The 23,077-nt window shown below is 38.3% G+C and overlaps 5 protein-coding genes across 5 annotated transcripts in view; 3 read left to right on the top strand and 2 right to left on the bottom strand.

The window, feature by feature from the left end:
* The window catches only part of SLC17A1 (solute carrier family 17 member 1), an 88,723-nt gene extending 65,674 nt beyond the window's left edge, over positions 1-23,049 (top strand). The window contains exon 13 of the mRNA XM_074348201.1: positions 22,711-23,049. The gene's annotated coding sequence lies outside the window, so the exon portion shown is untranslated. The remainder of the gene's footprint in view (positions 1-22,710) is intronic.
* Positions 10,243-10,742, bottom strand: LOC105061672 (histone H2A type 1-A-like). Its single transcript, XM_010945774.2, has one exon. It carries the CDS (start codon positions 10,740-10,742, stop codon positions 10,347-10,349), a length of 396 nt encoding a protein of 131 aa, XP_010944076.1. The 3' UTR covers positions 10,243-10,346.
* Positions 11,027-12,134, top strand: LOC105084182 (histone H2B type 1-A). Its single transcript, XM_010974223.2, has one exon. The coding sequence runs from the start codon at positions 11,027-11,029 to the stop codon at positions 11,408-11,410; it is 384 nt and encodes a 127-aa protein (XP_010972525.1). The 3' UTR covers positions 11,411-12,134.
* On the bottom strand, positions 15,941-16,505 carry LOC105084183 (histone H2B type 1-A-like). The gene has a single exon (XM_010974225.3). The coding sequence runs from the start codon at positions 16,325-16,327 to the stop codon at positions 15,941-15,943; it is 387 nt and encodes a 128-aa protein (XP_010972527.2). The 5' UTR covers positions 16,328-16,505.
* On the top strand, positions 16,650-18,383 carry LOC105061673 (histone H2A type 1-A). Its single transcript, XM_010945775.3, has one exon. It carries the CDS (start codon positions 16,650-16,652, stop codon positions 17,043-17,045), a length of 396 nt encoding a protein of 131 aa, XP_010944077.2. The 3' UTR covers positions 17,046-18,383.
* Positions 23,050-23,077: the final 28 nt, after the last annotated feature.

The raw sequence follows: 23,077 nt of genomic DNA, 5'->3' as shown, positions 1-23,077 counted from the left end.
GTAGTTTTAATTTGCCCTTTATTTTGATTACAAATGAGTATTTGCCTTTTTCTCCCCTGTGAACCTTCTTTTCATCTTGTTAAATAAATAGGATTACACTGGATTTGACATCTTTAGGATGTTATGTCATTCTGTCCACAAATGTAGGATGCTTCCTTGTTTATTTAAATCTACTTTTGATTCCTTTAGGAATATTTAAAGTTTTTCTTATGTAGGCAGATTTCTTATTAAGTTTACTCCTAGACATTTCCCATATTTTGTTTCATTTGAAAATTTGGTCTTTTCCTTTTTATACATCTTCTAAATGATTATAGTTTATAATTAGTGCTATTGATTTTTGTCTTAGTTTTATATCCTGACTACTGAATTCCTTTGCTTTTCACTGGTTCTCTTAGGTTTTCTTTAAGAGAGTTCTATTATCCTGTTGCCTACAGATAGAGTGTGCCCTTCACTCTCTGGTTCCTGGGCTTCCATTTTCTTCCTTTTTGATGCTCCTTTAGAGAGCACTTGTACAGCACTTGCTATGAGTCAGTCAATGTTCAGAAGCACTTTACATACAGTTATACTTTTAATACTCACACCAAATCTATGACGTGAAGAGGCAAAACCCACAAAGGGACCAGCAAGACCTCCGAGGCAGGGCCATTGCCTTCCTTCTTTTGCGCTTCTGTAAAAGGGCTTGCTTCTAGGAAAACAAAACTTACCCCTAAAATTCCATTGGTTCCCAAAAGCTCACTCCTGATCGGTCCATTTCTAACACCTCATTTGCATATGGCACAGACTTAATTGAAACCTAAAACCATATAAAAGCCTGTGTAACCCTGCAGTCAGGGTTCAGAGCTTGGAGTGTTAACTCCTCTGGGCCTGCCGGCATGATAAACCTGAGTTCTCCAACCCCCTGAGTGTTGCGTGGTCTCTCAACAGGATTCAGATTTCTACAACAGAAGTGCTGTCACTATCCTTATTTCACAGAGAGGCTGAGTAACTTGCTTGTACAGGGTAGAGTCAGGATTCCAGCCCTTGACCCTAACTATAAGGTCTGTCCTCTGAGCCTCCGCCTATTAGAAAATAAAATAGTTTCCCTTAAACTTTCCTTCTCTTATTTCAACAGCCTCAGAATTCTAATCTTAGTTTGGAGACAAAAGCAAGAGGAGTTCCTTTTCTTTCTTTCTTTCTTTCTTTTTTTTAATATCCACAGATCTCTCTGAAAATGTCAGGCATCACTTCAGACTCTACTTGACTACTTTCCACTTCCACCATTTACTTTAAAAGCTTTTGAGTGGGTTCAGTGCCATTAGGTTCCTCTCTTTCCCACTCTGATTTTCACTTCCCTTTCAATAAAAGATAATGATTAAGAGCAAAGACATCAGTGTTGTTGCTACAAAAAAAAAGGAAGGGCAGAATTAGGGCAGAATATATTTATTAAGTATGCTAGTAGATGTGGAATTTTCATTGTGCTGAGTTAGTTTTGGCTTGGATTTGTCAAACACAGTCTCTTGCAAGTGACAGAAGTCAAACTGAAACAGCGTTTTAAAAGAGAGAGACAAAAGTGGAAGGTGATAGTGTTAAGTAGACTGGGACACCTGAAATGGTAAGAGCCTTTGGAACAAGCACAGTTGCTAAGTATCTCCCCACCTCAAACTTCCAAACTCTTTGTTATTGTTGTTCCCCCTCACTTCACCTTTCTTCTCAATCTTTCCCAAGAGACAGGGAATACTCCTTTAGCCAATCCAGTCTCATTTACACCCTCAGTAAAAGAAAGAAAAAGTGTGTTCAAGCTGCAGAGCTGAAAATTTCGGAAAGTTCTTTCACTTGCTCAGCGCAGACCACTTCCCCAACTTTGGGTTCAATCACTGGCCCTGGAGAGCAGTTCTGTTGGCTGTAACTCTGTGTAATTATTCCAGCATTTTTCAAACTGCAGTATTCTATCCTGCCTTGAAATCAATTTAGTGGGCACCCTAACAGGATTAGAAACTGACAATCTAAGTTTCAAGAAAAACCAATTTTCACAGAGTAGTTACAAACAACTTACAGGAAGGATGTCAAGATAACACTTCTAAATGGACTGATTTTTTGGAAATACTGTACATTGTTCTTTGGAATCTGGTCACGGCTCTTAGAAGCTGTGCGCGGCCTTTGGTGTTTGTTTCCTTTGCCTGGAAATGCGTATTATTTGTTGGGATTTACTAACTGGAGACGTTCCTTGCACTTGTCTCTGTTGTAGTGGCCGTTGATTTTCTCGGCTAATGGGCTGAACGTCCGTCCTGGGTGATAATTGTGCAGTCAGGCGGGATGATGTGAGACTTGTAGCTGCCACGTAGTTTGCCAGTCCTCAAATCAACCATCATTCCCAGCAGACCTGCTCCTTACCAACCATGGAGGAGGAGACACGATAGACCTCGGCCATGAGCCTTGCCTACCTGCTACCCACTTTCAAAAACACAGAAATCAGACAAATAACAGTACTTAAGGCACAGCTGATGGAAGTATACGCAGACTATTTTATCTACTTGACTAGGGGAGAGTGTGTGGTTAGTGTTCTGATTGGCTGATGTCAGGTAGGCATCTATCCAACCAGAGTCGAACTGGCAGTCCTATTTCTACATATATTATACTATAATCATTCATCCAATCAGATTTGTTTGTTTCAAAACCTCATTTGAATATGCGGACTATAAATAAATCCTTCCCACCATGTCGGCGTAAATCGTTAGCATTTACTGGAGCGGGAGTTGTGTTCCGGTGATTGGTTCTCTAAGGCGTGTTTGTGAGCTTCTCGGAAAGGCGGTGAGAAATGTGAAGACCACAAATGTTAACATTATAACAGGAGTTTTATTTGCTTGATCCTAAAGCAAGTTTGCTACAAAGCCCAGCTGTGACAGTGGGGTCAGTTCTCCTGGGGAACACACGAAGTTTCATAATTCGGTGCCTCTAGTGCTGCCCAGGAGACTGCAAGGCTCTAGGGTTTTTCACTAAAAGCCAAAGACTTTATTTAGAGCCACTTGAAGTTCTTTTATCAAAGGAATGTTTCCTGTCTACTGACTGTCAAGGACACCAGCTGAAAGTGAGTACTAATTTATAAGCTATCATTTTGTTATTTGGGGATATTGTATAAGTGAAATCACACAGTATGTAACCTTTTGAGATTGGTTTTATCTTCATTTTTAGCATAATTCTCCAGGGATCCATCCAAGTTGTTGCATGTATCTATAGCTTGTCCCTTTTTATTGTTGAATAATATTCCATGATATGGGTAAACAACAGCATATTTAACATCCACCTATTAAAGGACATCTTAGTTTTTTCCAAGCTTTGACCATTACAAAGAAAACAAAATAAAAACAAATAAACAAAACCCTGATAGGAACATTCACACACAGGTTTTTGTGTAAATGTAAGTTTTCATTTCTCTGGAATGAATGCTCAGTAGTGGGAGTACTGGACACATGGTAAGCATATGTTTAGTTTTTTAAGAAACTACCAAAATATTTTCCAAAGTGATTGTATCATTTTATTTTCTCACCAGCAGTGTATGAGAGATGAGAATGTGGACAGGAGTTTCTCCACATTCATGCCAGCATTTTACCTTTGTCACTATTTTTTAAATTTTATTTGCTTAATAGGTATATATTAATATCTCATCAGAGACTTAATTTGTATTTCTGTAATGGTTATTAATGTTACATATCTTTTCATGTGCTTATTTGCCATCTGTATGTCCTCTTGGGCAAAATGTAATTTTTGCCCATGTGGGATGGTTTTTTTGTTTGGTTAGTTTTTTTTGTTTTGTTTTGTTTTTTAACTATTGAGCTTAAAAGTCTCTTCAAAGATAAGCCTTTTGTCATATATATATATGGTTTGCATGAATTTTCTTTATGTCTGTAGTGTTTCTTTTTATCCTCTTCACAGGAGCTTTTACAGAACAAAAGTTTTTACTTTTGATGAGATTTTCCAGTGTTATTCTTTTCTGGATCATTTGGTTTCATGCCTAAGAAGTTTTTGCCTAACTCTAGATCCCAAAGACTTTTCTTTTTTTTCATGGTTTTAAATTTTACATTTAAATCTACCATCCATTTTGAGTTATTATTTTTTTTTAAGGTTTTAGGCTGTGGTGGAGGTTCATATTTTTGCCTATTGCTCCAGGAAGATTTGTTGGAAAAAAAACTGTTCTTCCATTATATTTCTTCTTCATCATTGTTAAAAACCAGTTGGCCATATTTGTGTAGGATTATTTGTGGGTTCTCTATTCTGGTCCATTGATACATTTATTTATCCCTTTCCTATTACTATACAATATTGATTATTGTAATATATAATAAATCTTGAAATTGAGGAGAGTGATTCCTCCCATTTTATTTTTATTTTTCAAAATTATTTTAGTCTAGTTCCTTTACCTGGCAGTTATTAGTTTTAGGAGATTGAGGGGTTTTTTTGGGAAGGGGGTTGGTTTGGTTTTATTGGTAGATTCCTTGTGATTTTCTGCACCCTTCCATCATGTCATCTTTCAACAGAAGTTTCATTTCCTGCTTTCAGATCTTTATGCTTTTAATTTTTTTCTTGCCTGATTGTACAATGAAGGACTTCAGTATGAAGTGGTATTTAATGGTGAAAATAAGTATCTTTGCCTTGTTCCTGATCTTACGGGGAAGAATTGAGTCTCTCATCATTGATATGATGTTCCCTGCAGGATATTTGTAGATGTCCTTTATTAGATTCAGAAAGTTCTCTTATATTCCTTTTGAGAGTTTTTAATCAGGAAAGGATGGTGAATTTTGTCAAATGCTTTTTTCTGCATTCACTGATATGATCATGTTGTTTTTCTTCTTTGTCCTGTTAATATGGTGAGTTACATTGATTGGTTTTTGTATATTGAACCAGTCTTCCATTGCTTGATCTTTATACATTGCTGGACTTGATTTGCTAATATTGTATCTATGCTCATAAGGAATACTGATCTATTTGTATTGTTTTGTCTGATTAGTATTAGAGTAATTTTAGACTTATAAAATGAGTTGGGAATCTTTTATTTTCTGGAAGAGATTGCATAAAATCAGTGTTATTTCTTCTTTAAACATTTGGTAGATGCTTCAGTGAAACCTGGATCTGGCGGTTTCATTTGCTGAAGATTTTTAGTTACTATTTCAGTCTTTTTAAAGGATAGAAGACTATTCAATTTTTCTGATTTATCTTTGTTGAATTCTGCTAGTTTGTATTGCTTGTAGTATTCCTTTATTGTCATTTTAATGCTCTGTTTTATCCTCTGTTTTATTTCTTAAATTGTTTATTTGTGTCTTCTCTCTTATCATTCTCAATAGAACTTTTTAAATTGTTGATCTTTTTAAAAGACTTTTTTCTTTCAATGACTTTTCTATTGTTTTTCTGTTTCTCATCTCACTGAGCTCGCCTCTTACTTTTGTTCTTCCTTTCTGCTTGATTGAACTTATTTTGCTCTTCTTTTACCATGTCTTAACAGGGAAACTTAGATTAATGATTTGGGAACTTCCATCTTTTCTGACATAAACGTTTAGTGCTGAATTTCTCTCTAAGCATGGCTTTAACTGCATCCTATGAATTTTTTAGATTAAACTTTTTTATTTTGAGATCATTGTAGATTCACATGCAGTTGAAAGAAATAATAGAGATACTATGTACCTTTTACTCAGTTTCCCCAAAAGGTAACATCTTGCAAAACTTGAAACAGTATCACAACCAGGATACTGACATTGATATAATCAAGATACAGAACATTTCCTTCACCACAAGGATCCCTCATGTTGCCATTTTATAGCCACAGACACTTCTCTGCCACCCACACCCTCTTCTCAACTCTTAGGTCACTAATATATTCTCTGTTTCTTATGTCATTTTAAGACTGTTACATAAGTTGAATTATAGTAGGTAATCTTTTGGGATTGGCTTTTTAAAATACTTTATTTTTTAAAGCGGTTTTAGGTTTAAAGCAGAAAAATTGGACAGAAAGCACAAAGGCTTCTCATATACCTCTTCTCCCTTATATTAATGTGGTACATTTGTTACCATTAATGAACCAGTATTAATATATTATTAACTAAAGTCTATAGTTTATGTTAGGGTTGACTCTTTGTGCTATACAGTCTATGGGTTTTGACAAATGCATAACGTCATGTATCTGCTTATAGTGTCATACAGAATGATTTCCCTGCCCTAAAAATTTATGTTGTCCACTTTTTCATCCCTACCCCCTACCACCACCAAAACCTGGCAACTACTGACCTTTTTATTGTCTCTATAGTTTTACCTTTTCCAGGGTGTCATTAGTTGTACTCATATAGTAGATAGTCTTTTCAGACTGGCTTCTTTCATTTAGCAGTATGCATTTAAGGTTCCTCCATGCCTTTTCATGGCTTGATAGTTCATTCTTTTTATCACTGAATAATACACCATTGCATGGATGTACCATAGTTTGTTTATCCATTTACCTATTGAACAACATCCTGGTTGCTTCCAGCTTTTGGCAGTTGTGAATAAAGCTGCTGTAAGTATTTTGTGTATGTGTGTGCATGTATATATAAACTTATTTGGATAAATACCTAGGAGCATGATTGCCAGATTAAATAGCCAGTGTTTATTGTTGTAAGAAACCGTGTCTTCCAAAGTAGCTATACATTTTATATTACAAACAACAATGAATTCCTGTTGCTCCATCTCCTAGTTAGCATTTGGTATTGTCAGTGTTTTGCATTTTACTCATTCTAATAGATGTGAGATAATAATGGTATCTCATTGTGGTTGTAACTTGCAATTCCCTAATGACATATGATATTGAACACCTTTTCATGTGCTTATTTGCCATCTGATATATCCTTTTTGGTGAAATGTCCCTTCATGGTTTTTTATCCATTTTCTAATTAGACTGATTTTTTTAATTGTTGAATTTTGGAAGTTCTTTATATATTCTAGATACTAGCCCTTTATCAAATATGTATTTTGCAACTATTTTCTTTGAATCTGTAACTTGTCTTTTTATCCTCTTAAACTGTTAGTTTCTTGTGACTATCATAACTAATTTCCACCAACTGGGTAGTTTAAACAACAGAAATTTACTTTCATATAATACTGGCAAAGTCCAAAATCGGGTACTGGCAGAATTAGTTGTTTCTGGATGCTCTGGGGAGAGAATTTGTCTCATGCTTCCCTTCTAGTTTATGCTGGCTTCCAGGAATCTGTGTATCATCTCTTTTGTCTCTTGTAAGGACACTTGTTATTGGATTTAGGCCCTATTGGGGCCCTTGAGATAATATGAGATCCTGGATTACCCAGAAAGAACATAGATACCAACTAGAATCCAAGCAGAACCTGAATGGCTAAGATTAAGGAGAATCAGAAGATTTAAATAATCCATAAATGTCCATTAAATAGGAACAACTAACTCTGGCAGGCCATTAAAAAAATTCCTGGAACAAAGGGAGAGACGATTTATTTAGGGAATCCCAGATTTGCTACCATATTTTTTTAGGGGGAAACTGTCAGGGATGTAATAACATTGTTATATTTCAGTGGATGCAGCAAGCTTAACCCTTATTTCCAGGATCATGTTATTTGGGTGTTATTCATATATGAAGGTCAGATATTATTGGTTGATTAACACACTGATGAGTTTAGTTGTACCATGTAAGAAAATACAATTCATAAAATGGTATATTGTTTCTGAAAACTTTCTTTTTAGCTCTTGGTATGCATGTATATTTCTGAATGTGATTTTGCTCATATAATAAAACATTTCTTAATGTGTGTTGTAGTTTAAATAAAAGGAAAGAAAACTCACTCTATGCACTGCATATAAGTTTGTGCATTTAAATTCTGTCAATGCTGTTGTTCCCAGATTAGATGCTTGTATAATGTACTACTCACAGCAGTAAGGACTTTTTGGACTTTTTTATAATAGACTGCATTAGAGCATGATTGCTCACTTAACCCCTGGGCTCCTTATTTACTCACTTAGAGAGTAATCTAATGTGCTTACTTCCCCTTCTGGGATTTAGCATCAAGCTGTATTTGTCCTTGTTCCTCCTGACTTCCATTTGTCTCTAATCCCCCTATTCTCCCCCAATATTTCCACAGTCTGATTCCAGTGGAATATTACATTTCTTTTACTAAGTGTTTGCCATGGGTTTCTGAAATAAATGAAAAACAGTTATCACTCACCAAAAAAAGTCCAATTTATTAATGATTTCTCATATAACAGTTTACACAAACTGAGGATAATAGATTAATACCAGCATTTTGAAGTAGGTACAATTAATATTCCATTGAATATAAATGACTTACTTAAATGCTGTTTTTTGTTGTTTTGTTTTGATTTGTTTCTTTGTTTTTTGTTTTTTGGTTTTTTTTTTTTTTTTTTTTTTTTTTGAGACTTGATTGCAGCTCTTTCTCTGAAAGTGAAGATGGCTTTGAAGAGAATCACTAATTTCCAATATAATTATTTCCCAGTTAATTGTGAGGCATTACCTTGCAGGTGTTACTTACACCTTATTTTATTTTCCTTCCACTGGTGCAGCAGAACCCTTTTCATCTCTTTAAGTGATTTGTCTAACATAGTCCAGAATAATATCAAAATAATAGTGATAAGAGAAAGTCAGCTAACAGCAACTATGTGTATTCCACTAAGAAACAAAAACTGACTAAATATACTAACAAATACTTTTTAAGCATCTCCTGAGTTTAACATAAGAATTTGTTTTTTTCTTTAACTTTACGAAATGAATTAAGTTTGCTTTTACTCAACATTGAAACAACCTCACATTCTTAAATGGATCTCCCTTTGTCATTGTTTAGTAATTTTGTAATGACCTGCCAGATTTAGTTGTTCACATTTAATGGCAATTTATGTGATATTTCAAAGTTATATTGCACCCCACTTAGGATACTTTCTTCATTAGATTTTCATATTTCTTGAAAAATATAAATGAGACATTTTTCATAATCTGGAACCATTTCATTAGTCATAGAATTACGTTTTCTTTAAATGTCTAAGAGGATACACTCTTAGAAGCCTAATTTTTGAGGATGGTAGCTCATTCATGACTTAAATTTTTTTTCCTGTTCATCTTAGTCCTCACTGCTTTCTAGGTTCAGTTTAAGCAGTTTATTTTTTTTTTCAGAAACTCTTACATTTCATCAGTATTTTTAAATATGTTAACATAGTTTTTTTTAAAAAAACCATGTCTTTGCAATTCTATAGGCCTGGGTATACTTTTACAGACAAAAGTGGTATTAAAATAATTTTTAACTTTATAAGTGTTTAAGGAATTTTTGTAGTTATAAGCGGGTAGATTTTTGTTTTCTTTTGAATTGTGTTTGGAAATTTTTGATGCTTTCATTTTCATATAAGAATTTTGTATTTGGCTACTTTCCTCCTTTTCAGTTGACTGTGGGTGTTTACTCATGCAGTGCTAAAGGATAATGAAATATTTTGCTTCATTCTCAGTGGTTAAACCTGTGAATAATTGGTGGTAGAGAACCACCTCGTCACATTACTTACTGACTCTAATATTGATACTAGAATTTTACCATCAAAACGGTTTGTCTTATTTGAGATATATCCTATACACTATGAAATAAGGCTAAGATTCATTTTTACTGTTTTTCACATAACTAGCTGGCAAATGTTTATGTCTTATCTTTTTGGCTTAACATGTCATGGTTACAGACTTCAGGATATAGGACCATCTTGGAAGGAAATCCCTTGCTAGAAGGCACTTGAGGGAACGCGTAGCCCTGATGCGCATTGATTTCCTAGCTGCTTGCTGGCATTCTATAGGCCTGCTTTCTAAACCTAAGAGTACAAGCTGCCAGTTTACAAGTCTTTCTTTGCTTCTAATCCATTCAGTCTAACTCTATCCTTATTAAAATTCAAACCTTAGAATAGGATTATGTATCTTAATTTTCTTGGAAATTGTGTTAATTCTCACAACAGTCCTAAGTTTTCTCCTTTCCCCAAGGAGAATGGCATCTCCCCATCCCAGCCTGCTAGGATAACTGATCTGTCTACTCTGAAGTACTGAAAAACATATGCATCTAGGATCATCAGTTCTTTTGCCAAAATTGTTGCACATTAAACTGAATTCTCAGTCTTCAGTCACCAGAACTAGATTCCTTTCAGAGTCCAGAGTCCTGTTAGTTTCAAGAGTTCTGATCAATTCTTTTTTGTTGCTAGTGAATCAGTTAGTGTTTTGTAATCTTGTAAACCTAAGCTCTTTCTCAGAAATTGTGAGTGGCTCTGAAAAGAGCCTTTGGTTTCAGTTTGGGGATTTTCTCTCTCTGGACGTTCATGCCACTTGTTAGGATTTACAACTTGTAAGATGTTATTTGCAATGCACTTTGTGGTGGTGGGTCTCTGTCTTCTTGGGCAGCAGCATGGCCTGGATGTTTGGCAGGACGCCCCCCTGGGCGATGGTCACACCATCCAGCAGTTTGTTGAGCTCCTCATCATTACGGATGGCCAGCTGCAGGTGGCGCGGGATGATGCGGGTCTTCTTGTTGTCGCGGGCCGCGTTGCCCGCCAGCTCCAGGATCTCGGCCGTCAGGTACTCCAGCACCGCCGCCAGGTACACCGGCGCGCCAGCCCCGACCCGCTCGGAGTAGTTGCCCTTTCGGAGCAGGCGATGGACTCGGCCCACGGGGAACTGCAGGCTCGCTCTGGATGAACGGGATTTGGCCTTAGCACGTGCTTTGCCACCTTGCTTCCCACGTCCAGACATGACTAAAGTTATGCGTCTGTTATAACGGAAAAAATTACCGTTAGGGCAGATACAGGGTCTATTTATAGTCTCAAGGTAGGTTGTGATTTGCTATTCGATTGGTTGATAGCTTTTCATCCAACCAGAGAACGTACTAGATTCACCTTAACTACATATACATCACTACTCGTTATCCAATCAGATGTTGGGTGCTAAAACACGTCATCTGAGTGCCGCACCTATAAATACCACACTTGGCGTCGTTAAGAGCCAGTTGTTTGTTGTATTGGTTCTGTGCGCTAACCATGCCAGAGCTGACTTCAAAGGGCTCTACCATTTCTAAGAAAGGCTTCAAAAATGCTGTAACTAAAACCCAGAAGAAGGAAGGGAAAAAGCGCAAGAGATGTCGCAAAGAGAGCTATTCAATTTACATCTACAAGGTGCTGAAGCAAGTTCACCCCGATACCGGTATCTCTTCAAAGGCCATGAGCATCATGAATTCTTTTGTCAGTGATATTTTCGAGCGCATCGCGGGCGAGGCATCGCGCCTGGCGCATTACAACAAGCGCTTGACCATCACGTCCCGGGAGATCCAGACGGCCGTGCGCCTGCTGCTGCCCGGGGAGCTGGCCAAGCACGCCGTGTCTGAGGGCACCAAGGCCGTCACCAAGTACACCAGCTCCAAGTAAAAAGATTCAGCCACCCAACGAGCTTTGTAAACCCAAAGGCTCTTTTAAGAGCCACTTAAACTTTCCAGAAGGCTGTAGGCTCTTTATTTGGCCGGTTAGTGCATGTGAGCAGGTCTTATAACTAGAGTGACAAATTGTTAAATTTAGTATGTATATTTCTCAAGTTCCCTTTGCTTACACCATTGTATGGTTAAGAAGTAGATAAATTACTTCTCAATCACACAAGTTCTAAATGTTAATCATTCCCATTGCTTCTTAGTGAAGCCTCTGGTTTCCTAAGTGAAGCAATTCAACGGGAGCTCCCTATGAATACAAAGGAAGCTCTGGTAGTGCCCTTAGGCTGGTTTCATGGGCTAAGTGTAAATATGGAACATGTCTGGCCTTTCTCTGGGTTATCTCCTATTTCAAGTGTTTTCAGATGACAATGAGAGGGGCCTGAAGCTGAGGAAAGATTAAGATGGTAGGTAAGTCTAGCATGGGAGCACTAAGGCTGTTTTGTTTTCTCTTTACACTGGCTGTGGAGTGTGGAAAAAATTCTACCTATGGATTGGGCTAACTGCCCTACAGCTGCTGGGATTCAAGTCCAGAAGCCCAGTTTGAGTCTGATGTCAGATGTACATTTATTGGGGAGGGAGGTGTCTCTAAACTGGGCTCTTTGTTAAACACAGGTTCACAAGGGAGTGTGGAGAACTTGCCATGACAACAGTTCATACTGGAACACAACAATGGGCAAAAACAGTAACATTAAATTACTTTTTGCATCACTTCTGAGTTATAATACAATCACTTGCTTTTTTTTTTTTAATGATAGGATCATTAAATTGGTGTCTGTGTCTTATATTCCTGGACACAAACACTGAGATGTTCCAAACTGGGTCACAGAATATTTATCAAAATGTGATGCCCAATATTGAAGTCACGGGACTTTGGGTTGCAAGATCTACTGTCATGATCACCTGAAGATCATAGCAGACAGATAAGCATTAAGAAATTAGTGACAAAGTACATTGAAATTAATGACATAAAGGATCAAATTATTTTTACTGCTTCCCACAAACCTGTGGTAGCACCTATAGAATCTGCTTTTCCCAATTCCCAAAGCAAACCTCATTTTAAAACAGAGCCCTAATTTTGCCATGGCCCTTTTCTCAGAAAATTCTGCCATGCCAATCCTGTATTACTCAAGGATTGAAATGTGGGCAAAAAGTAGACATCTTTCTTAAAATATTTCAATCCCTTGTCTTCCTCTACTTTCACATGGATTATCTTGAATTAAAGCTTCACTCTTATTTTTCTGACCTTAGTCTTCAGAGGTCACAAACACATCCATCCCAAGCTCTGTATCACCAAGTTCCCTAAACCTGGGTCCTTGGTATGCCTTTCTGAAGGAAGGAGAGTTTGACCAGCTGCTTTGCCTTTTTATAGCAATTTCCAGGTTTCTAGTAGGGAATGAAGGAATTGGCTTTCCCCAGCATCTTTCATATTAAAGAAAAATCAATCTTTACAGAACACATGAGAATAAAATGAAGCATGGCTTAAAGGAAAAATTAAGTGCTTACATTAAGTTAGAAATTATACATGTAGTCAGTCCTTCAGGTACTGTGAAATCTTAAATGACTATGCAAAACAATCTTAATGGAAAAAATCATGATTGTTCCATCTTTAAAAAATTTTTATTGAAATATTAACTCCCTTGCTTTCTATCACAGGGAAGTAAAAAATATTAAGGACATTATAATTTTGAAACAGTGATAAAGTTATTACTCAGTGTAGTTGAATGGTACTTGCCTCTTTAGTAAGTTACACGGAGTGAGCGTCTTTCCTATGCCTTGTTGAATTGTCATGTTTGAATTGTCATGTTTAAATTGGGATTAGCTTCCAAGATTTTATCCTTTGCGTTTTTAAATGCTGTAGAATACCTGAGGTTTCCTTTAATATGAAGTATTTTGCCATTGTCTCTTTGGAACATCTTCTTTATCCCAATCTTTTCCTACACTTATGTAGATAGCCCTTCACTAAGTTGTCTAGTTGCAAAGCTAGTCTTTTGATAACAGTGTGAACATTCCCCTGATCAACTATTCCTTCAGTAACTCCTAAATTTAGGTTTGATTCAAATACCACTTTCCAGGGTTATTACTTTGTTTTGCTGTAACTTTCGTCTTGTTGGTCCAATCCCTCTTGGTTAATTTGTCATGTAAGTTTCTCTGGGAAACAAGCAACTAAACTACATGTTTTCTATTCATGCATAAACTGAGTAACTTATGTAGTGACCAGTCATTAACAAGTTTTTTAAATAAGTGACATGATTAGGTCACAGATCAGGATGTCCATCTGTTACTTGTGCTGTGACTTGTGAACAAAAGAGCCAGCAGTGAAGTTTGTAAATTATTACTTATCATTAATGACGTTTGAACTGTTCTGGGGCAGCTGGTATTTAAACTGTGGTAACTGAAATTCATTTTATATTACCAAAGTCATGCAATGTTAAGGACTGTCTAAAGTTAGCATCCTGCTTAAAGAAGCTAGGAAGAAAAGTGAACCAATGTAAGCAAAAGCTAAATAATGAAGAAGATTGAGAAAATTAGGGAAAAGACAGTAAAAACAAATGCAAGAGTAAAAAGAAAAATAGCAAGTACATGTAAAGATAGAAGATTAACCAGTAACTACTGTGGTTTGTGGAAAAAATACAAAGTTAAAGCAGCTGTAGTTATAATGGAGATAAAAATCATTAGAGACCGGTTTGCTTATCATTAAAAGAATATCTAATTTTATTGAAAATGATTTACCAAAATTACAAATTAGCTAATTTAAAACAATTTCATTGAAACAATTGTCAAAGAATTTTCACCTGAAAAAGGGCACCAAGTTGTTTTAAAAGGGAATTTCACCATTTTTAAAGCAAAGAATTCTAGTGCTATTCCAGCCATTCTAGAGTATGAACTGAAAAGTTTGTACCAAAAGCTGATCATTGAACAGATTAATTACAGTACTGAGACGTAAATTGTAAACGATACATTGGCAACCAGATTCAGAACATTAAATGAATAACATGCCTAAAGCAGTTTATATCAAAAATACAAGGGTGAAAGCATTCTAGGAAGTTTTTTGAAATAACTCAGTATATTTAAAGGTCTATGATCACTCTCCGAAGATTCTCACAAGGCATTTTATTAATTTCAATGAATTCTTGACTCAATTCAATGAAATAGATGTGGAAATCTTAATTATAAGATGTATCTAATGAATAGTGGAGATCCTCAGCAAGGTGAGTGATAAAACAAGGCCCACCCTATTTAAAGTCATTATGGAGGTATGAGGCATTGAAATAAAAAATTAGGAGTGAACTACTTAGAAAGGGCAGTATGATGTTTACTATTTTCAGATGTTACTTCAAACATGTAAAACTCAACGATTATACCAGAAAGCCAACGTGGAAATTCTGATACAGTAAGGTATCAGTGCATATAGACAGTACTGTTGTATGAAAATGCTGCAAAATGAAATATAACACCCATTTATAGGAACAAAACCAAAATACCTAGAACTACATTTGATGAGATGCTATAGAAATAAACTGACCTGCATCAATCTCATGGTCCCAGTTCCTTACAGGTTAATGATGCAAGCAGCATTTAAGACCAGGCCCAGGTTTAGAAAAGGAACGAGGATGTCCTCTAGGGAGGGTTTATTTGCTCTCAAGTGGGAACACAGGGAAATATTCGTCTTCCTGCCACAACTTTGGCCTATGTGAACACAGTACTAGCACCAGCATGTGGGTAAAGCCAGTTCAGAAGAGTAGTAACTGCAGCTAGTGGGAGCCAGAGGTCTGAACAGTCTTACTACTGATGTTTTATGCTTGCTCTGAGCAGTCCAGATGGTTCAAGTAATATTGGACAGGCATCATTTAAAGTGATTCAACGTACCAGCAAGTGATCAACGAGAATTTTTACCCGCCCAGCAAGTGATCAAGAACTTTTATCAATTGTGGTTAGCCAGATTGTTGGGTTCCAAAGTGAAGTACTGTAGACAGTGGTTAACATCCCCACATTCCAGGGTCGTCAAGGCCAAGAAATTCTGAGGGTCTCAAACCCCTTTAAGCTTTATAGGACAGCTAAGCTGCCCTACAGGGCCCAACTTCTCATGCATAGTGTGTAGGAACAGCATTAATAATATCCCAAGGTCTACTCCCTAGATTCAGGCTTATTCACAAGGTGTTTTAAAGCATAGCCTTTCATAGTGAAGTGTTTGTACATCGTTCATATAGTCTCACTATGTGCATTTATTTAACCAAAGATTTCCAAAAGGCTCTTAGAGAACCTCTTGCCTTGGCTATCAGAATCTTGGCTATCAGAATCGGGACTTGTGAGGGCACTTTGCACGTAAGTCAAAGTCACAATGCTGTTAACCTAATAAAGCTTACCAACACAAGTATTCTGGTAAGGAAACAAGCTCACAGCTCTTTCATCAAGAAGGTAAAGTGGCTCTGAAAAGAGCCTTTGGGTTAGAAAAAAAGACGCTTACTCAGCAAGTTTACTTGGAGCTGGTGTACTTGGTAACAGCCTTAGTACCTTCAGACACGGCGTGCTTGGCCAGCTCCCCAGGCAGTAGCAAGCGCACAGCTGTCTGGATTTCCCGGGATGTGATGGTCGAGTGTTTGCTATAATGTGTTAAGCGCGACGCCTCCCCAGCAATACGCTCAAAGATATCGGTGACGAAGGAATTCATGATGCTCATGGCCTTTGAAGAGATGCCAGTATCAGGATGAACTTGCTTCAGTACCTTGTAGATGTAAATTGAATAGCTCTCTTTGCGACATCTCTTACGCCTTTTTCCTTCTTTCTTCTGAGTTTTCGTTACAGCTTTCTTAAAGCCCTTCTTAGAAACAGTAGCGCTCTTTGAAGGCAGCTCTGGCATCATTAGTGTCAGCTCTATAGCGTCAACAGCTCTAAAGTAACAGCTCTAACAGCTCCAAGCAATACTAAGTAAGCGAAAACACTTAGAGGCTGAGCAGAGTGCTACTTATAGGCACGGCGCTCTAGTGCCGTGTGGAGATGCCAATATCTGATTGGCTATGGGGGAGTGGCGTGTATGTAAATAAGGTGATTCTCCGTGACCCTTTCTGATTGGGTAAGGCCACAGCCTATCAGAAAGCAGAGCACAACCTGCCGTCAGGCTATAAATAGGCCCAGTAGTGTTTCTTCACTAGTGTTTTCCTAGTGTCACTGGCTGTGTTAGAGTTATGTCTGGGCGCGGAAAGCAGGGCGGCAAGGCACGTGCGAAGGCTAGGTCTCGCTCATCTAGAGCTGGCTTACAGTTCCCAGTAGGCAGAATCCATCGCTTGCTTCGTAGAGGAAACTACGCGGAGCGTATAGGGGCTGGTGCGCCGGTGTACCTAGCCGCGGTGCTAGAGTACCTAACTGCGGAGATCCTGGAGCTGGCAGGCAATGCATCCCGCGACAACAAGAAGACGCGTATCATTCCGCGACATTTGCAGCTGGCCATCCGTAATGATGAGGAGCTTAACAAGCTCTTAGGTGGTGTGACCATCGCTCAGGGCGGTGTCCTGCCCAACATCCAGGCTGTGCTGCTGCCCAAGAAGACCGAGAGTCACCACCACAAAGTGCACAGCAAGTAGTCCAAGTGGAGAATCCTGATGAGCAACCTGAGCGTCTGGCGAAGAAACAGCAGCCAAAGGCTCTTTTTAGAGCCACTTAAGCTATCATTTTGAGGGCTGTGCCTAAGCTGTTAAAGGCTGTGATGGTGTAATTTTCCGGTAATAGGCTGCCAAAAACCTCTATATAACTATTAATCTTTTGTAAAGTTAGTGCTTAAACATTGATTTTAGTACCTGAGATAGCCTGAAGCTGTTTTCAAGTTTCAACGCTGCTGAGGGGTAAAAAGTGTATGGGCCCTCAAAAGTGCTGGTCGGGGAAGGAGCAAATTATAAGCATTTCAGTATCCTAATTTAAGGCTCATTTTAATGAGTCAGTATTTGATACCTATGCCTTAACACATGTTTTAAAACGTTTAACAGGTAAGATACGTCAAAAAAAGCGTGATGGTATATGTGGGGGAGGGTCACTAGTGTTTCACTAGAGGCAGGAGTGTGACGAGGTGTAAAATTGAAGTGACTGGTCCAATTTTTCAAAGGATTTAAATTAAAAGATGGTTTCAGTTGGTCTGAATTATAAACAAAAACTAGAAAGCAATTGAATAGTTACGCTACCATAAAGACAGAAAATTCAAGCTTGCCTTATCGCAGGAAAAAATTTCACTGGCTATTAAAAAAAAAAAAGCCCTGGTTACACTTGAGATCTACACATAAAACAAAAAGCAGGTAGGTAGAAAGGTATAGGGCTCTGTAAGTTAAGAACAAAGTATATAATGTTGATTAGGGACCATAAAGTCATGAAAAAGCCAATCGTGTTGAATTAATATATGTAAATAGGGCATGCGAATGAAGAGGGCACAAAAGAGGGAAAAGTTTGAAAACAAGAAAATTGCAGATATATTTGTTTAGAATTTGGCATTAAAAATTAAGATGTGAAAATTTAAAATCAAAGAATGCTAATACAAGTGATTGACAGAGTAAATGAGGGATATGTGAAAAGTCTCCTAAACAGGAGAATTCCAAATAATTTATTTAAATATTCCATCAAACAGGTGGAACTTAACTCCCCAGATTTACCAAAGCAGAGTGTGGAAAGGCAGGAGAGAAACCTTTACAGCAGAGAAACCTGGCAAACACTAGTTTAACCAGACGATCAGTGTTAACATCAGTGATAAACCACGTTGTTTGCACATGCTTTTAATATGTGTTGAGAAAAGCAATTCACTTCTCTGGTCTTTGAACACATAATCTCAGTCTAACCCTGGGAAAACCATAAGATGAATCTGAGGAACATCCTACAGAATGAGTTCTTAAAACTACGAAGTTCGTAAAAAAAAAAAAAAAAAAAAAAAAACAAGGAAATTCTAACAAACTGCCATAGCCCAGAGCAACTAAAGAAACATTACAAGTAAATATGCAGAACAACTAAGGGGTTAATTGGCATATAACTTACAGTTGGCCCTCCGTTTTCGAGGTTTCTCCACATCCACAGATTCAATCAACCACAGACTACATAGCACTGTAGTAGTTACTATTGAAAAATATCCGCCTATGGGTCCACCTCCACACTTCAAACCCAAGTTGTTCAAGGGTCAACCATATTTTGGACTGGATCCTGGGACAGAAAAAGAGCATTAGGTAAAATCTAATGAAATCCAAGCAAAGTTTAGAGTTTAGTTCACAGTAAAGTACCAATGTTAGTTCTTTAGTTGTGACAAATGTGTAAATATTCACAATAGAGGAAACATATATGGGAACTATATAACTTTAATGTAAACCAAAAATTATTCCAAGTTATTAAAAAAAACCACACACAAAAACCTCCCAAACTTTTTAAATCAGAGGAATCCCAAATCCATAAACAGATGAAGAAATTTCAGTAGACTACAGCTCTTAAGCTGGAAGTATGAGTGGCTCAAAAAAGTACTTGCTTTTGGATGTCAGTGTCCTATTAAAAAAAAAAACCTTTCATAGCAACTGTACTTGGTGACAGGACATAGTGCCTTGCACACAGCATGCTCAGTACACAATCATTAACAGGTAGTAGCTCTCTGAAATTCCCTATTATAAGGAGCCAGGTGAGTGGACTCACAAGTGATGTGCTCAAAAGTCATAAATGAGTTCATCCACACAGCTTCCATAAAGGTGCCAGTGATGGGGTGAACCTGTTTTAAGACATACTCTGGATCTTAAGTGTAATAGCACTGTCTGTGACATCTCTAGTACTTCTTGCCTGTTTTCTCAGCTTGGTGGTAGCTTCTTAGAGCCTTTCTTGGACATGATAGTAAACTTAGAGAAAAACTACTGAATGCTGACAGAAAGGACTCACAAGAAACACATGGGCAGCCAGTTTTGAAAAGTCTCAGGGCAGGGAGTTTAGCTTGATATTCTCACCCTTCCAGCCCTCTGGCTTCTGCTTGAGACTCCTTCGTGCTTTGTTACTGAGGTGGGAAGCCCCATGAAAAGACTGGCAGGACCCACAGGCAGGGACAGTAGTTTCCTGCCAGTGCCATCCGTTTCCCTGACCTGGTGGTATTCTCTCACTTTTGTGCTTCTGTAAAACGGCTTCTAGGAAAGCGAAATTTACCCCTAAGATGCTATTGTTTCCCAAAGCTCACTCTGGTTGGTCCATTTCTAACAATTCATTTGCATAAAATTCACTCCTGATTGGTCCATTTCTTACACCTACTCTGCATATGATGATGCAAAATCTTGACTAGTAACCTATAAGAGCCTGTGTAAACCTATGAACAAGGTCCAGAGACTTGGAGTGTTCACTCCTAGGGCCTGCTGGCAGAATCAACCTAAGTTCTCCAGCACTCCGAGTGCTGCTTAGTCTCTCGCCAGGACCCAGGTTGCTGTAACACTCTGCTATAACACTATGCTGTGACAGCTTGCTGTAACATTACCACAAAATGACCAGCTTCCTGCCACCCATGAGGGCCTATACAAAGTGACAGGAAATTGTCCCTCACTAAGAACCTCAGGATTCAGGCTGAGTCAGCTACCCTTGATTATTCCCAGGAAAAGAGGGAATCATATTTAATTCCCACACCGTAACAGGTCTGGTTGGGGCAGGAGCCAGGTTCTCCTCTTAAGTGAGTTGATGCAAAGGGGGATGAGACTGCTAGGTTGCTTCACTAATTGTACTTGAGGAAGCTGGCTAGGGACCTGCATCGCCTGAGAGAGGATAGCCTACAGGTTGTGACAGGTGGTATCTGAAACCAGCTCTGGCTTCTCCCTGTTCACCAAGACGCCCCTGCCTTGTCCCCAAGCTGCTGTAACCGCACAGCAGTGGCTGTGACTATGTGAGTGAGTGACTAGTGGGATTCAAAAGGACCCCCACACCTCCAAAGTGATCCTTTGAGAGAAAAATGCCTCTCTGTGCACTTACAGACTGTGTAAACCATGATTCCATGTTCCTGGATTTCTCAGGTTCTGAAAGAAGATGAAAGAAATTGTTGAGTTCCATTAACATACAGATTTTGGGGGAGGGGGGGATCAGTACAAGTATATCCTGTATCCAAAGTTTACCTCCAAAAATAATGGTAAACAATTATTCCCAAAGATTGCTTGATAACCAACTACATCAATCACATCAGGTGTATTTTTTTGAACAGGGACTTTTAATTTTTATATCACTTAGGGCCATTCATCTATTCTGGACTCACAGACATTTTTCCTAAGTTCTCACAAGGAGCAGCATTGTCTAGAGCAAGCAATGTATCTGTGGTGAAGGACCAGGGTTTTTTCCTTTTTTTTTTTTTTTTGGATATTCTATCCATCATGGACCAATACTCTAGTGAAATACAGTAAAACTAAATATTAGAAAAATGCAATAGATTTAAATTACATATATACGTATATATGTGTGTGTGTGTGTGTATGTATATATATTTGTTCATATATATATATATATATATAAAAGAACAAACCTAAACAAAGGAGGAAAAACGAGTACAAAACTACAGGCTGTTCACTGAGAGTAAGTCCCAGTTCATTCTTCTTGCTGTCAGATTGTGCATGTGCACCAGTCTAAGGACCAGATCTTTAATAGCACTGAGAAAATCCACTGGACTTTGAAGTCAGATTAAATTCTTTTCGGTCTCTGGTTCCATTAGTTTTCTGTTGCTGTGTATCAAATTACCACAAACTTAGCCACTTAAAACACTTACTCATTAGTTTACCGTTCTCAAGTCCTGCATAACACTGCTGGGCTCTCTGCTCCAAATATCACAGGACTGAAATCAAGGTGTGGGCCAGATTGAGTTCTCGTTTGAAAGCTCTGGGGAAAAATCTTCTAAACGCGTTGCTGGTAGAATTAATTTCCTTGCAGTTGTAGGACTGGGGTTTTCACATTCTTGCTGGCTGTCAGCTGGGGGCCACTCTTGGCTCCTAGAGACTACCCACATTCCTTGCCACCTAACCCCCTCCATCATCAAGCCAGCAACTGTGCATCAAATCCTTCTCATGTTTTGAGTCTCTGATTTCCCCCTCTGTGATGAGTCAGAGAATACACTCTACTTTTAAAAGGCTGATGTGTTTAGGTCAGGCCCACCTGGATAGTCTCCCTGTTTTAAGGTTAACTGTGACAGGTAACATAACCTAATCACGGGAAAAAATCCATATTCTCAGACCCAAGGATTACACGGTGGGTATAGCCAGGGGAAAATCCTGGAGGCCAATTTTGCTTCGTTCATTTATCTGCTCTGGACTCAGGGGCTTTTATACTGAGAATCTACATCTGTTAAAGGTCATCACCAACCCTAGGGCATGTGAACCAGGCCTACCAGCCTCCTGGTGACAGTGTGTTTGAGCTAATTGCAGGCTGTTTTCTTCGACAGCTCTTTTTGACTGAACAAGTACTGCCTTTTCCACCACTAGCTTAATTTGGAGTTACACAAATGCTGTAATCCTGATGCGACAGCTGAGAGTAGTTCTCAGATAATCGCTCTGCAAAGTGATATCATTAGCAATATTAGCATTTGCGTGTAGATTACTATAATTGTGCATGTAGTAATCAGTGCTGACTCAGAATGACACAGATTTATTTTAAAAAAAAGACAGAAAAGTGTGTGCCAAGCAAGGATTTCCATGCAAGCCATCCTCTCCCTCCCCCATCATATGTACAACAACATTCTCCCTCAATTCTTTTACCATCTGCACTCAACTTGGGAAGTAAAATTTTGTTTTAATGTCTAGGAGAAAATGATCATTATATTTTGATACATGAAGTTGGGCTGTCTCATTATTTAAGCTGAAAATGTTGATCTCAAGACAGTGCAACAGAGCAGGACAATGCAAGGATTTGAGGGTCTCAAGTTTCATATAATCAAGGCTGGCTGTGTCATAAACTGACCCTTTGGAAGACCACTGCCCACTTTGGAAGGTTTGGGAAGGCCAGTGTTCTCCAAAATTATTCTTTCAACTGATCAGAGAAGTCTGAAATGCCTTTAACCAGGGACAAAGCTTCTCATACCAGTGAGAAGAAATGAGGTTGTCTCTAAATGCATTATCTCACTAAAACATCCTAACAATCTTTGAGCTTGTTCTTTTCATTATCCCCACTTGGCAGGAAGTTTAGAGAAGTAAAATCACGCAGCTAATTATATGATAGTATTCAGAATAAACCAAATACATACTGACTCCTGACCCCATCTGACTGTTCTGTACCCCTATTTTATACCAGCATTGCAAATAAGTGGCACCAGATTCTTTCCTAAGACCTGGGAACAAGGAGAAAATGTGAGAGAAGAACGGATTTCTGAAGCAAAGTTCCTCAAAGGGATAACAAAATAGAGATGGAAAGAGTAGGTGGCCTGGGGACCATGATGACAAGTTCTGCTGTCACTTTCTACCTGTTCTGAAGACTGACCCTGCATGGTGTTTCCCTCCTTGACCTTGAGAAGGGCAGGAGTCATGGAGAACTACAGTCCTGTTAAAAAAAAAAAAAAAAAAGTCATGGGACCCCTGCTTTGGCTGGGCACATTCTTTTGTAGACCAACTCTGCTGTGACAAATAGGCCCCACCAGACTTCAGAGGCCCCAGCCTGGGGG

Source organism: Camelus bactrianus, chromosome 20, assembly GCF_048773025.1.
Source record: "Camelus bactrianus isolate YW-2024 breed Bactrian camel chromosome 20, ASM4877302v1, whole genome shotgun sequence".
NCBI lineage: Eukaryota > Metazoa > Chordata > Mammalia > Artiodactyla > Camelidae > Camelus > Camelus bactrianus.
This window is presented reverse-complemented; position numbering and strand designations above follow the sequence as displayed.

Bases quoted from the DNA above. Each gene is read 5' to 3' on its own strand.
- LOC105061672 (XM_010945774.2), bottom strand. From the start codon at position 10,742: ATGTCTGGACGTGGGAAGCAAGGTGGCAAAGCACGTGCTAAGGCCAAA.
- LOC105084182 (XM_010974223.2), top strand. From the start codon at position 11,027: ATGCCAGAGCTGACTTCAAAGGGCTCTACCATTTCTAAGAAAGGCTTC.
- LOC105084183 (XM_010974225.3), bottom strand. From the start codon at position 16,327: ATGATGCCAGAGCTGCCTTCAAAGAGCGCTACTGTTTCTAAGAAGGGC.
- LOC105061673 (XM_010945775.3), top strand. From the start codon at position 16,650: ATGTCTGGGCGCGGAAAGCAGGGCGGCAAGGCACGTGCGAAGGCTAGG.